This window comes from Cannabis sativa, chromosome 4, assembly GCF_029168945.1.
Source record: "Cannabis sativa cultivar Pink pepper isolate KNU-18-1 chromosome 4, ASM2916894v1, whole genome shotgun sequence".
In the NCBI taxonomy this organism is placed as follows: Eukaryota; Viridiplantae; Streptophyta; class Magnoliopsida; order Rosales; family Cannabaceae; genus Cannabis; species Cannabis sativa.
In genome coordinates, this window is record NC_083604.1 from 13,579,357 (window position 1) to 13,592,357 (window position 13,001).

The following is a 13,001-nucleotide window of genomic DNA, read 5'->3' on the forward strand; positions in this document are numbered from 1 at the left end:
TTTGATGTCTTTCCCTTAGAGTATTCCAACCATTAAATAAAGTAAACAAATGAAAAGGAGTGATTACCATACCTATCACTCCCAATCCTGATTAGTAAACATGCCATAAGAGATAATTTGTCGAATTCTTTAACTTCAAGAAATTTTAGTACTAAGGCCTAATAAAAATATTTTGGGATACATTATTATTACTTTTTTGTTTAAACAGTGTGGAATACATTATTTGAAAAACAAATAGAAAATACAAGACAAAAAAGAAAATCTATGAAAATAAAAGGGGTAAATATAATCAAGTCAAATTACAGAGCAAATCAATAGACTTCATATCATAAATGTGTGAGTTAATGTTAATGGAACCACACTAATTAGATAGTGTCCCACATTATTAAATTATCAAACACCACCACTTGTATATTATTGCTTAATTTTTAATATAGTATATTTTTTTAACGCATTTTACATAAATGTATACATTTTCTTAAATAATTACAAAAAATGTGCAAAAAAAAATACAATTTTAAAAATATACACATTTGAAAACATATTTACAAAAATTCATACAAAATCTTAATTAAATTATAATAGATATATTAAATTAGTCATAAAAATAGTTATAATCTTAATTAAATTATAACTATTTTTATGACTAATTTATATAGTATTAATGAGTAAGCCTAGTAATTACATAAATTGTAAATTAATAATTACGAAACATAATAAAATACTAATAATAAACAATAAAATTTGTATTTATCATACAAATCACGTCAACAACATAAATGATATATTTTTAAAATTCAAAACATATGTAATCATAATTTTTTGATTAACTATGTCCAATATCATTATTAACTGATTTTTAAAAATCTTAATTTTCACTTATCTACAATTTATATTTTATTTTTTCTAATTAAATAATATTTGAAATTTATAAAGTTATGTTTGTTTATTTATTTTTTAATGTAAGAATTGTTTTTCAATAGATAAATTCGTTCACTAACTCATTAGAAAATAATCAACATATAGAAACAATAGAAAAAAAAATATATTTATTTTAGTATAGTATGAATATTAGATATGTCTATTTTTATGTTTACAATTACAATGAACATATCAATAATATAAAATATTTTGTATGTATATATGTGTTTATTTTATTTTCTATTAGTTAAACATACTAATTTAATAAACAAAATAATAATATTCACATAGGTTTATTATATTACTCTATGTGTGTCATGTTTATTTTTTAGTAATTTTTTATAAAATAAATAATATATATAAAAAAATTTGTTTTATCTTTTTCTTTTGTTTTTGTTTATTGTGTTATGTTTATTTTTTTTAATTAAATAATATTTGGAGTTTATAAAGTTATATTTGTTTATTTATTTTTTGATGTAAGAATTGTATTTAATTCGTTTACTTACTCATTAGAAAATAATGAATATATAGAAACAATAAAAAGAAAATATATTTATTTTAGTATAATATAAATTGACTATGTCTATTTTTATATTTACAATTATAATAAACATACTAATAATATAAATACTTTGTGTATATATGTTTATTTTGTTTTCTATTTATTAAACCTACTAATTTAATAGACAAAATAATAATATTCACATATGTTTATTATATCACTATGTATGTCATGTTTATTTTTAGTAATTTTAAGCATTGATTTATATTTATATACATTAATGTTTATAATTTTGATATTGTATTTTATTGAAGAAAAAAAAAAACTTATTAAATTATAATAATTCATACTAAAATAGATAATAAATATTTTTTCTTTAATAAAAAAAATATTTAATTTGTTTATTTTTATAAAATTGTTTATTATTTATTTAATTAATTTTAAAGAATTCTTTGTTTTGAATTTTAATAAACATGTTTTATTATTAATAATTTTTAAAACATTAATATAATAAGCATAAGGATAAAATATTACAAAATAATATTAGAAACATTAATTACAGTTTTCTATTCATGGTAATTAGTTTAATTATTAATGATTAAAATGTATGGTTTTATGTAATAAATTTTCAAAATATATAAGTTTTTCAAATAATTTTTTTTTTTTCACATTTTTTGTAATTATTTTGTTTTTGTTGTACATTTGTGAAAAAAACTTTTTTTTACTTCACTCATAATATAACAATAAAAAAATTGTGTCGAATGTCCTATAACATGAACATAACGCACTAACAAGTATTCATGTATTATTTGTGGTATTTTTGCACGCACGCCATCACAAATTCACAATGAGTCTCACAATCTCATTAGCTTTATGTGGTAATAAGAGAAGTGAAGAGTGTGTGGATATGTGTCTATGGAAAATCGATGTTATTTGTTTGTTAGTGTACTTTGTAAAAATCTGATTTTGTGCTGGGTTGGTGTGGTGTGGTGGGGTATTGTTTTATATAAATTACAAATAAAGTATAAATTAAAGGAGCTAGGCAAGTTGAACATTATATTAATATAAAATGGGCACAGCTAAGCTTATTAATAAATTCAGCTCAACTGCCACGGGCATTGCCTAATTTTCTCTTTAAATTAAGCTCATCTCATGACACTACCACAATCTTCTCATTCAATTAATTATATATAATATAATAGATATTTCTTCTTTTTTTTTTCATTTTGTGGATCTAAAAAATATGGCCGATTTCAACAGTGCTAGTAATAGTACAGGGAAAGAAAAAGAAGAAGAAGAAGAAATAGTAAGAGTTGAATTTAGTGAAATAGAGAAGAGCAAAGTGGGGATAATGAGGGCTCTAGTCCAAAATCAAGATTCTTCAAATTCAAAGGAAGTGAATGATGATTTGATTCTAAGGAGATTCCTTAGAGCTCGAGACATGGATGTTGAGAAAGCCTCTCAAATGTTCTTAAAGTACTTAAGCTGGAGACAGTCCTTCATGCCACCCAACGGTGGGTGTTTCACCCACTCAGATGTGGCCACTGATATTGCTCATAACAAGTTCTTTATGCAAGGCCATGACAAACAAGGACGCCCTGTTGTTCTCGTCTTTGGTGGCAGGCATAAGCAGCATAACGTCGATGACTTCAAACGTAATACCTTACCCCCAATTGTTCTCTCTAACTCTCTTTCTTATTTTTTTTTTTTTTTCATTTTACGATTATTGATTAATTCATGATTATTATCAGGTTTTGTGGTGTATGTCCTTGAAAAAATATGTGGCAGGTAGGTCGTTTATGGCGTCTCCATCCATCCCCTTGATCTTTTTGGTTAATTATTTATAAGATTAAGAAAATTACAAGAAATTGATGATGAACTAATCATTTACTCTGTGTCCACTGTTGTTGTAGAATGCCAAGAGGGCATGAGAAGTTTGTAGCGATTGCAGATGTTCAAGGCTGGGGATATGCCAATTGTGACATTCGTGGATACCTAGCAGCTCTATCCATTCTGCAGGTTATATCTTATATTTCATATAATCATTATAGTTATAAACATATATATATTACATGTATTGAAACTCTTATTAACAAATGTATATAAACAGGATTGCTACCCTGAGAGGCTTGCCAAGTTATTCTTTGTCCATGTGCCATACATTTTTATGACTGCTTGGAAGATGATCTACCCATTCATTGACAAAAATACCAAAAAGAAGGTACTTATTTTTTTGTATACCTTTTTTTATGACAGCATTGGAAGATGTTTAATACACTTCTTAATCAGTTTTAATAGATGATGGTTACTAATTTTAAATATATTAAATTAATATTTTTTGATTTAATGATAAATAAAGAAAAAGAAATTTAAGATTTTATCTTTAATTTAGTTATTTTTTTTTTTTGAAAAAATAATTTAGTTACTCTATTGTTTTAAAAAATATATATATCTTTTTATATTATATCAAAATAAATTTATATAAAAATATCTTAGTCAAACATATTTTTTTTTTCAGTCAATAGATTAACCACAGCTCATATGATTGGAAAATAATTTTTTTTAATTAAATAAAAAAATTAAACATTAAAACTTAAATTTTTCTAATAATACCAATTACAAACGTACTCATATATATACAAATAATATATATAAAAAAATTAATTAAGTTGATAACATGTATGGATGTTAATTGATTTGGCAGATAGTGTTTGTTGATAACAAAAAGCTCAAAGGTACTCTACTAAATGACATCGATGAGGAGCAGCTTCCGGAGATTTATGGGGGCAAACTACCTCTAGTTCCTATCCAAGACTGTTGACTTCTGCTATACACATTCATTCATAACTATATTCTATTATATCATATTATGCCATACCATAATTTTTTCTTTCATCATTAATATTCATATTCATAAATACAAATATATTACTATTTTATTCACTGCCCAACTATAAATATATATATATATATAATTTTTTTGGAATTAAGTTACAATAGGGGGAGGGGCTTCTTCCAAAAAAAACTCATAAGAGCGTGTTAAGTCAATTTATGGGCCACAACAATTAAATTGCAATAACATTAAAAAATGATGCCGCAAAATTTTGATAACAAAACTTTAATGTCAGAAAATATAATATAACTTCTAATTTATTGCAATAGATATAAGAGTTATTCAACACTAAAATCGGCAACAAGAATCTAAAAATTAACTTTAACACGCATACAAATAGTGCAAGACCAATTCAATCTCATCCAAAGAGCTAATGTTTTTGCTAGAATTGCTGAAAGATCACAAGTCGATTAGTATCCCTTTAAACAAATAAAAATTATTTTGCAAAGAATTCAAGTTTAGAATAGACTATATTTAACATTTGGAAGAATTGATTAAAATTAAAAATAAAGACTATTTAACCAAAGGGAAGAGAGATCCCTTTGGTTACAACCCTAAATTTTATTGTAGCTTAATTGTAATATTCTACATGCTAAACATTCTACTAAAATCACAATTTTAAATTTTATTTTAGATAATCTTTTTATACCTAAAAAATTTAGGGGCTTTTTCATTTTTACATTTCAAAACAGTTTTTTTTCTTTTTTTTTTTTTTTTTTTTGCATTTTTTACGGAATTCTACATAAAAACTCATATTGCAACTAGCGCTGCAACCACTTTAGAAACTCAAACCGTAAATTTAAAAAAAAAAAAAGTTAAAAAAATAGTATATAAGATAATTCCCCAAAAATTTTAATTGAGTTTTAAATATAAAATAAAACAAAATAATCAGCCACCATACTTGGCACAATCAACCATAATGTTGAGATTTATGTTCTAAAAATAAGTAATTAATGGATAATATGTTAGAGAATGTATAGAATATAATTATAAAATAAATGATACATTAATTATAAGAGTATAATTATTAAATATCTGAAAATTCATTATTCATATGGATCATGTATAATCTTGTAAGGATGTACAAGAGAATTAAAATTATACGATAAGAATAAAACAAGTTGGTAGTGTATTAAAGTAATGAGAATCTTTAATATGGAAATACTAAGTACGGTTTACTATACACTATACTTCTAGATACTTCTAGTGTGTGTGTGTGTGTGTGTGTGTGTGTGTGTGTGTGTGTGTGTGTGTGTGTGTGTGTGTGTGTAATTTTAATATGGATCACATATGTGGATAAACATGTAGTAAAAGTGATGTGTATAATTTGATTATACATGACTGGACCGATATGTAATAAATATTTCATTAATGTGTCGCTTACCATGAAAGAGTTATTCATTTTACAATGATGATCATTAGTAGATCAACATGAATCCTAAGTATACATGAACTCCTATTTGTGTTCATTAAGTTCTTTGATTCACTTGTTAAAGTTTCTCAGAGAAGATGATTCTTACAACTTCTGCTTTGGGAGCTTTATAACATGAGTGGCTGGGAACATGTTATACAATAGTGAAATCTAAGCTTTCCTAACGGATTAAATATTAGTTCCCTTATAGTGTTAATTCTGGGAGTGCTAACAGTTAGATCCAAATATATAATAAATTATAGATTAACTGTTTACATTGAACTAATGGTACATAAGGAATAAAGAGATAATTATAAGGATAAAATGGTATTTTGACCAACTCTAATTATGAACTAATAATTGGAGGGTGAATTGCTTATATTGATTATATTAATGGAATACAAATAAGAATTTTGTAAATATAATTGTATATTGTCAAAGAGTGCAATTCCATATTTATAGAGGAGTAATAATAGAATTAATAAATTAAATTATTCTATTAATGAGATCGATAATAATTAAGTATTTATTGAAGCTTCGAAATATAGGTTCATCGCCTCCGAGTCACCTCTACAACACTATACATGGAAATGTTTTATTTAATGAATAAATTTCGAGTGAGAATTATTTTTTATGAAAAATAAATTCTTACGAGCAAAATAGTAATTGTGAAATTATTGTTTTGATTAATTATGATAATTATGAATTGTATAATTAATAGTATTTAATTATTTAATTTTATTAGATAAAGTTATATTGATTACTTAAATATAATATTATTTTTAAATAATATTAAAGAGAAAAATATATTATTTTAGAAAAAATAATATTTCTTTTAATCCTTATGAAATAAGAGATTAATGAGAATTAATCAATTATTATTTATTGATAGAATAAATAATAAATCTTATTTATAACAAAATAATATATATGTTGTTGTGGGCTTTATTTTTAGAAAATAGACATGAGAGTTATAATTTCTCAATTCTTGAGATTTTATTAAACTGTAAGTGTATTATTCTTGCTATGTGTGAAATTTACAATTTTCATGACTTTTACTCGGTAATGATGGAAAATGCGATGGATGACCATTAGAGTGACATGGGTGAGTTTAGAACCTTTTACTTAGAGGGACAAATATATGTGATATTTGAAATATCGGGTTTAGGTGAGGTTATGATTTTTGACCATTTTCCCTCTAGACCTATTGACTATTTAAGGTGGAAATAAAGGGGTAGCTGTGAAGGTAATTGTGGAATTTTTGCCCTTGGTTATTAATAAACTTATATTCTGAATAGTTTTATTATTATTATTAAGATAAGGTTAGGTTTTAATAATTAAAGTCCTTTGAAGAAAAAAATAAGAAAAATCAATTTTATCTCTCTCTCTTTTCGAACCCAAAGGAATCTAGGGTTCCACTTCTAATTTTTCATCTAGTTTAGCTAGAATTCAAGGAGTAATTCTATAGCAATTGGGAGGAATTGACAAGGTAAACCCTAGAAATCCTAATCTTCGAGATTTTGAAGCTCTTAGTTAGGTTATAGCATGCTATTTCAAGAATTTGGATCCTGTATGAACTGGGCTTGTTTGTTTTGAGTTTTTGTGTTTGTTTGTTGCTGCTACTGCTTGAAAATAATTCATTGGTGTTATTACAAATATTTTGGAAAGCTTATTTGAAGGTGGGATAAATTTGAGTGAGATTCAAAGTTGTTAGGGTTTTCTGCAGAGAACCGGTTAACTGTTTCTCCAGGCAGGACCCTAAGAACCAATTTGCCATTTGGAAATCCGATTTACAAGTTTGGGTAGTTTCTAGAACCTTAGTTTTTGTTGGAAATTATTTTACCAGGATCTTAGATCTACTCACACGTATGTTTATTAACACCCTAAATATGAACTTTCTAAAACGATGAAATAAACACATATAAAGTTAAAGAAACCTTACATTGGGTGCAGCGGAATTAAATGACTCCTTCCGTTCAGATATCTAGCCCTTGATTCCTTTCTGTAGCAGAGCATTATCAATATCTGAACCCGGATCTCTTTCTCTGAATCTTTGATGCTGAAACTCCTTCTTGCTGAAAGTCTTTCTTCACGATCTTCCTCACTATGATTGAGGTATCACTTGCTGTGTGTGGGCACTACTCATACACTAAGGATTTCGAAATTCAAGAGGAAGAGAGAGAGAGTGGGTTCGTCCAAAGATAGGGAGAGAGAGAGAGGCTCAGTTTATTCTGAATCAGAAGTGTCAGAAGAAAAGTGTAATTTTCCTGAAGCCTTCACTATCTATTTATAGCATTCCACTAGGGTTAGGTTTGAATTATTTGGCATTAAAATAATGAAAATATCAGAGGGAAAAACCCTACAAAATTGGCCGGCCCTACATAGTGGATTTGGGCCTCACTTTTTGCAATTTTGCAGTTTTATCTTTTCTGCATCTGATTTTCTCAAAAAACGCCAATTTTCTAATTCAACCATTTAAATGCCAATTCTAACTATTTAATAACTATAAATAATTATTAAATAATATTGTCATTTATCATATTTATTAATTGAACCATACAAAGTATCATAATTAACAAATATGCCCCTAAAACTCTTTATTTACAATTTCGCCCTTACTTAGTGAAAAATTCACAAATAGACATAGTCTAATTTGAGAATTATAATTAATTAATCAAAACCAATTACATGAGTCTTACAAGCAATATTATCTCAACTAGTGCGGGGACCATGGGTCTATATAACCGAGCTTCCAATAAGTAGATCAAGAATTTATTACTAAAATTCACTAACTTATTAATTCTCCGTTGAATCCACGCATAGAACTTAGAATTGCACTCTCAGTTATATAGAATGCTCTATATGTTCCACCATATATACACATCATTAGTTATCCATTGTTATAATCCTAATTTGATCAATGATCCTCTATATGAATGATCTACACTGTAAAGGGATTAAATTACCGTTACACCCTACAATGTATTTATTCCTTAAAACACTTGACCCCGTATAAATGATATTTCAGCTTATGTGAAATGAGTACTCCACCATTTATGTTCGTTTGGTCAAGCTCGAAGGAGATCATCCTTTGCTTACTATTCGCCAGATAGAAGCTATAGATTCCATGTTTATGCTAGCGCTCCCACTCAATTGCACTACCGTGTTCCCAAAATGTACGTATCACCCTGACCTGAAAGTAGGCTTAACTAACAAGTCAAAGAACACGAATAGCCTTTCAAGATTGATCCTAATCATAACAGGATTAAGAACATTTGATCTAGGATCAACTAGGCGATATTGACTTGAATAGATATTACGTTAAGTTTAATAAATCTAAGTCAAAGTTCAATATCGGTCCCTTCCGATGCATACTCCATGCATCCAACCTGAGCTTTACTTTAACCAATGCTCTGGAAAGAACATAGCATTTCTCCAAATGCAAGTAAACTCTGTTGTAGATTATCATATCAGTAAAAACCCTATGTCTGATAAATCTAGGAAACTTTATTCACATAGTCATGTTTACTTTCCAATGTGTTGATGGCACAATAAACAGGATCAAGTATGTGAAAAGGGTTTCAGATGAATTTATACATTATGTACATATAATCATGAAATAAATCATGTGAACCATGCAACATTAAATGTTATTTCTGATCTATATTAATAAGTAAATCTGATTATATTGAAATGAGTTTTATTTAGGGCATAAAACCCAACAGTTTTAATGTTTCCTCAATATTTAGGGTATCGCCATGCTATTTATCGATAGGGAAACTTCTAGCTTTGAGTTTAGGTCCCCAAAAAGGGTTTTAACAAGTTGTTTACTTGTTTATGTGATTGTGACATAGGGACTCCATTCAATGCGTGATTTTCCATGTACATTCAGGGGTGGATGTAAATTATCGTTAAATTCTTAAAACGATCACTCTAGATTATACCTTGAATAAAAAAAAATTGAAATGTTTGAGAAAATTCATGAATTTCTAGCAATGGTGAAAACCATTAAGGTAAGTGGTTAAAAATCTTCCGAACTGATAGGGGTGGAGAAATATTTGGTTATGAAGTTTAAATATCATTAAATTGAACTTCAAATTGTACCAAACTTACCTCCCCAGAAATTTGGATTATATATTGATGAAAATGAAAGGTCTGTGATTAGTTACTAACAACTGCCTGAGTCCTTCTAGGGAAATACCCTAGTGATGGGAAAAACCTCATAATGATGGAATGGTCATATACTTACTATACACCATTACTAGGTTCATGAATGTCCTAATCATAAACTTAAGAAAAACTAGAACTGTTAACTTAAGTTTGCATGTTTGATAGCCATTCTAAAGTTATTAGGGATGGATCATCCTATGGTCATTAAGATAAAAAAAAATGTTTGTTTCAACAAATACTACTTCTCTAAGAACCTGACTAAATCTAAAAACAAGATAGCAAAGTAGAGGAGATATTTTTAATTCCAAAGTGTTCTATCATCTTATTCTACATAAGACGGTCCCACTGCCTCTGTTATCTTGACACAACCGATGAGGACAATACCATTAATGTTCCTAGATAGAAAGTCACAGTACCTTGTCGTAGTGGGAGGGTTTCAAGGAACCTACCCTATTATGACTTGAAAGACACTTGTGATAAAAATTCATTGTTAGTTTAAACAAGTAATGTATAGTCAGAATAAGGAACTAAGAAGCAAATCCAAGAGAACTATGGTTAAAATCATTCATATGGAGTAACCAAAAGCTTTCTATGACAAGGATAAGAAGGGAAATTTCAACAATAAGTCTATTCAATGGACTTAAAAAACCTTCTCGATCCTAGTACAGTAGGTTTGAGATTATCTAAACATGTGCCTTGTGGTATACTTGGTAAATTATTTACTCAAGTGCAAGCAACTTAATTTAGTAAGATGCTTGAGTATTTTTCTAAATGGCTAATTCTAAAGGAAGTTTTTTGGCTCTTAGAGATAGATTTTATTTATATAAGGAATAGTTTCAACTATTCTAGAAAAAGATAAAAGTCATGAAAAGAATTCCTTAAGCACCAACAGTGAGAAGTCTTGTGTATGCTCTGGTATGCATTAGACCAGACACCTGCTGTTAAGTGAGAGTTATGAGTAAGTACTAGTTTAATCCAAGAAAGGAACATTAGAAATCAAATAAATCTTAAGATCAAAAGAGGAACTATATGTTAGTCGATAAGGGTGGTACTTTAATACTCTTAGGGCTCGTTTGGAACACCGTATTAGGTGTATTGTATTGTATTGTATTATATTGAATTGTATTTTATGCAATATTTTTATGTAAAACTATATGTGGTATTAACTTTTATAGACACCTAAATATATAATATTTTAGTATAAATTAAAGTTTAACATAGTATTATATAAAAATATGATATATAATCCAATTCAATATAATACAATACATTACTATACGACCTAATACGGCGTTCCAAACGAGCCCCTAGACTACACCAAATCAGGTTTCTAGACTTGCGTTAATGCTAAAAAGTCTACTTATAAGATGGTGATTACTTTGGGGGTGGAGCAGTGATTTTTAGAGAAGTGTAAAAACTAATTTGGAGTCTTTAACTCTCCTAGTGAGACTGAATGTTAAAGTGGCCCAGAAGGCTACTAGATAATTATTCAGCATATGGAAAGTTCTATGTAATTTTTTGGCATTATTCCAGTAATAGATTAACTACTAGTGTTACTTCCTGACTAACACAGATATAGTTACCAAACAGTAAAGAATACAGTACCCTTAGAGGAGTAAAACATATACAAAGGAATTTCACAATATCAAAGATATGGTAGTATAATTGAGTAGATCGCTAATGATTAGCGAGATATAAGCATTGGGCTGATCCAATGCTTAGCGATCTACATCTATGATTAGCGATCTACATCTTGCGAATATGGTAGTATATTTGAGTGAGAGAGCTAATCATAGATATGGAATCTATAGCTTCTATAACTTTTAGAAGTGAAACGATGATTTTCTTCGAGCTTGGCTTAACGCGATAAATGATTGAGATCTCATTTCAGTAATTATATGTTTATTGAAATATCATTTACAATTAGCTAAGTGTTTTAAGGATAATATACATTGAGGGTAGAACGGTAAATTTGTCCCTTCTCGATGTAGATCATCTATAGAGCATCTTTGACTATTTGAATTGAAACAATGGGTAATTTAAATCGCATCATTTTTTTTTTTTTTTGGTAATAGAGTGTTCTATGTAATTGAGAGTGCAATTCCAAATCTATAGTGGAGTTGGGAGGAATTAATAAGTTAGGAAATTTACTTGGTAAATTTCGGATCTACTTATTGGAAGCTTGATTACATAGGGTCATGGTCCCCACACTAACTGAAATAATATTTTTTGTAGTCTCAATTAATTGGTTTTAATTAATTAATTAGAATTCTAAATAAGATTATGTCTTGTTTGTGAATTTTTACCAAGAAAGGGCTTAATTGAGAAGAAAAAATAATTCAAGGTTTATTTATTAATTAAGAGACCTTAGAAGGTCTAATTAATAAATATGTTTGAATAGTAATTTTATTTGATAATTATTTATAATTATTAAATAGATAGAATTAGTATTTAAATGACTAGAGAAGAAAATGGCATCATTGAAGAAAGACAAGTTTGTTTCATTAAGGAAACAAAATAATGGATAACTTATGGGCTTCACTTAGGGGTTCGGCCATGAGATGAATTCCAAGCCATTGGATCTTTCTAACCAGCCCATTAAGCTCTAACCCTAAACTTAATGAATTCCTATAAATAGAAAAGTATAACTCTTATTTTCAGATAACTCAAGACTTCAGTCTCCTTTGTCAAACATAAATTGGAAAATAAAGAGAGAGCTTCTTCTTCTTCTTCTTCTATTTTGAAAATTCCTACTTCTTCCTCATAAATTTCAAAGCTCGTGGTGATTGAGAGTATGCCCACTCATGTCAAAGCAATACCTAGCATAGTGTGGAAGATTGTGTCTAACCAAAATAAAGGAGAGAAGATCCAGATTTAGATCTTGATAATGCTCTACTATATAAAAGAATCAAGGCTATATATTTGAATGGAATGAGTCATTATATCTTAGTGCAATCAATGAAAGGATTTCTTAATCTCTTATGTGCTTATTTTATTGTTTTAGAACATTCATATTTAGGATGTTAGATTATAGATTATAATCAAACATATATGTTAGTAAATCTAGATCATAATAAAATAACTTCCAACATAAATTGTCTTAT

At 27.7% G+C, this 13,001-nt stretch overlaps 1 protein-coding gene across 1 annotated transcript; it reads left to right on the top strand.

The window, feature by feature from the left end:
- Positions 1-2,453: 2,453 nt before the first annotated feature.
- Positions 2,454-4,366, top strand: LOC115714953 (uncharacterized). Its single transcript, XM_030643716.2, has 5 exons — positions 2,454-3,078; positions 3,175-3,211; positions 3,337-3,442; positions 3,534-3,644; positions 4,128-4,366. Exons 1-5 carry the CDS (start codon positions 2,667-2,669, stop codon positions 4,242-4,244), a joined length of 783 nt encoding a protein of 260 aa, XP_030499576.1. The 5' UTR covers positions 2,454-2,666; the 3' UTR covers positions 4,245-4,366.
- Positions 4,367-13,001: the final 8,635 nt, after the last annotated feature.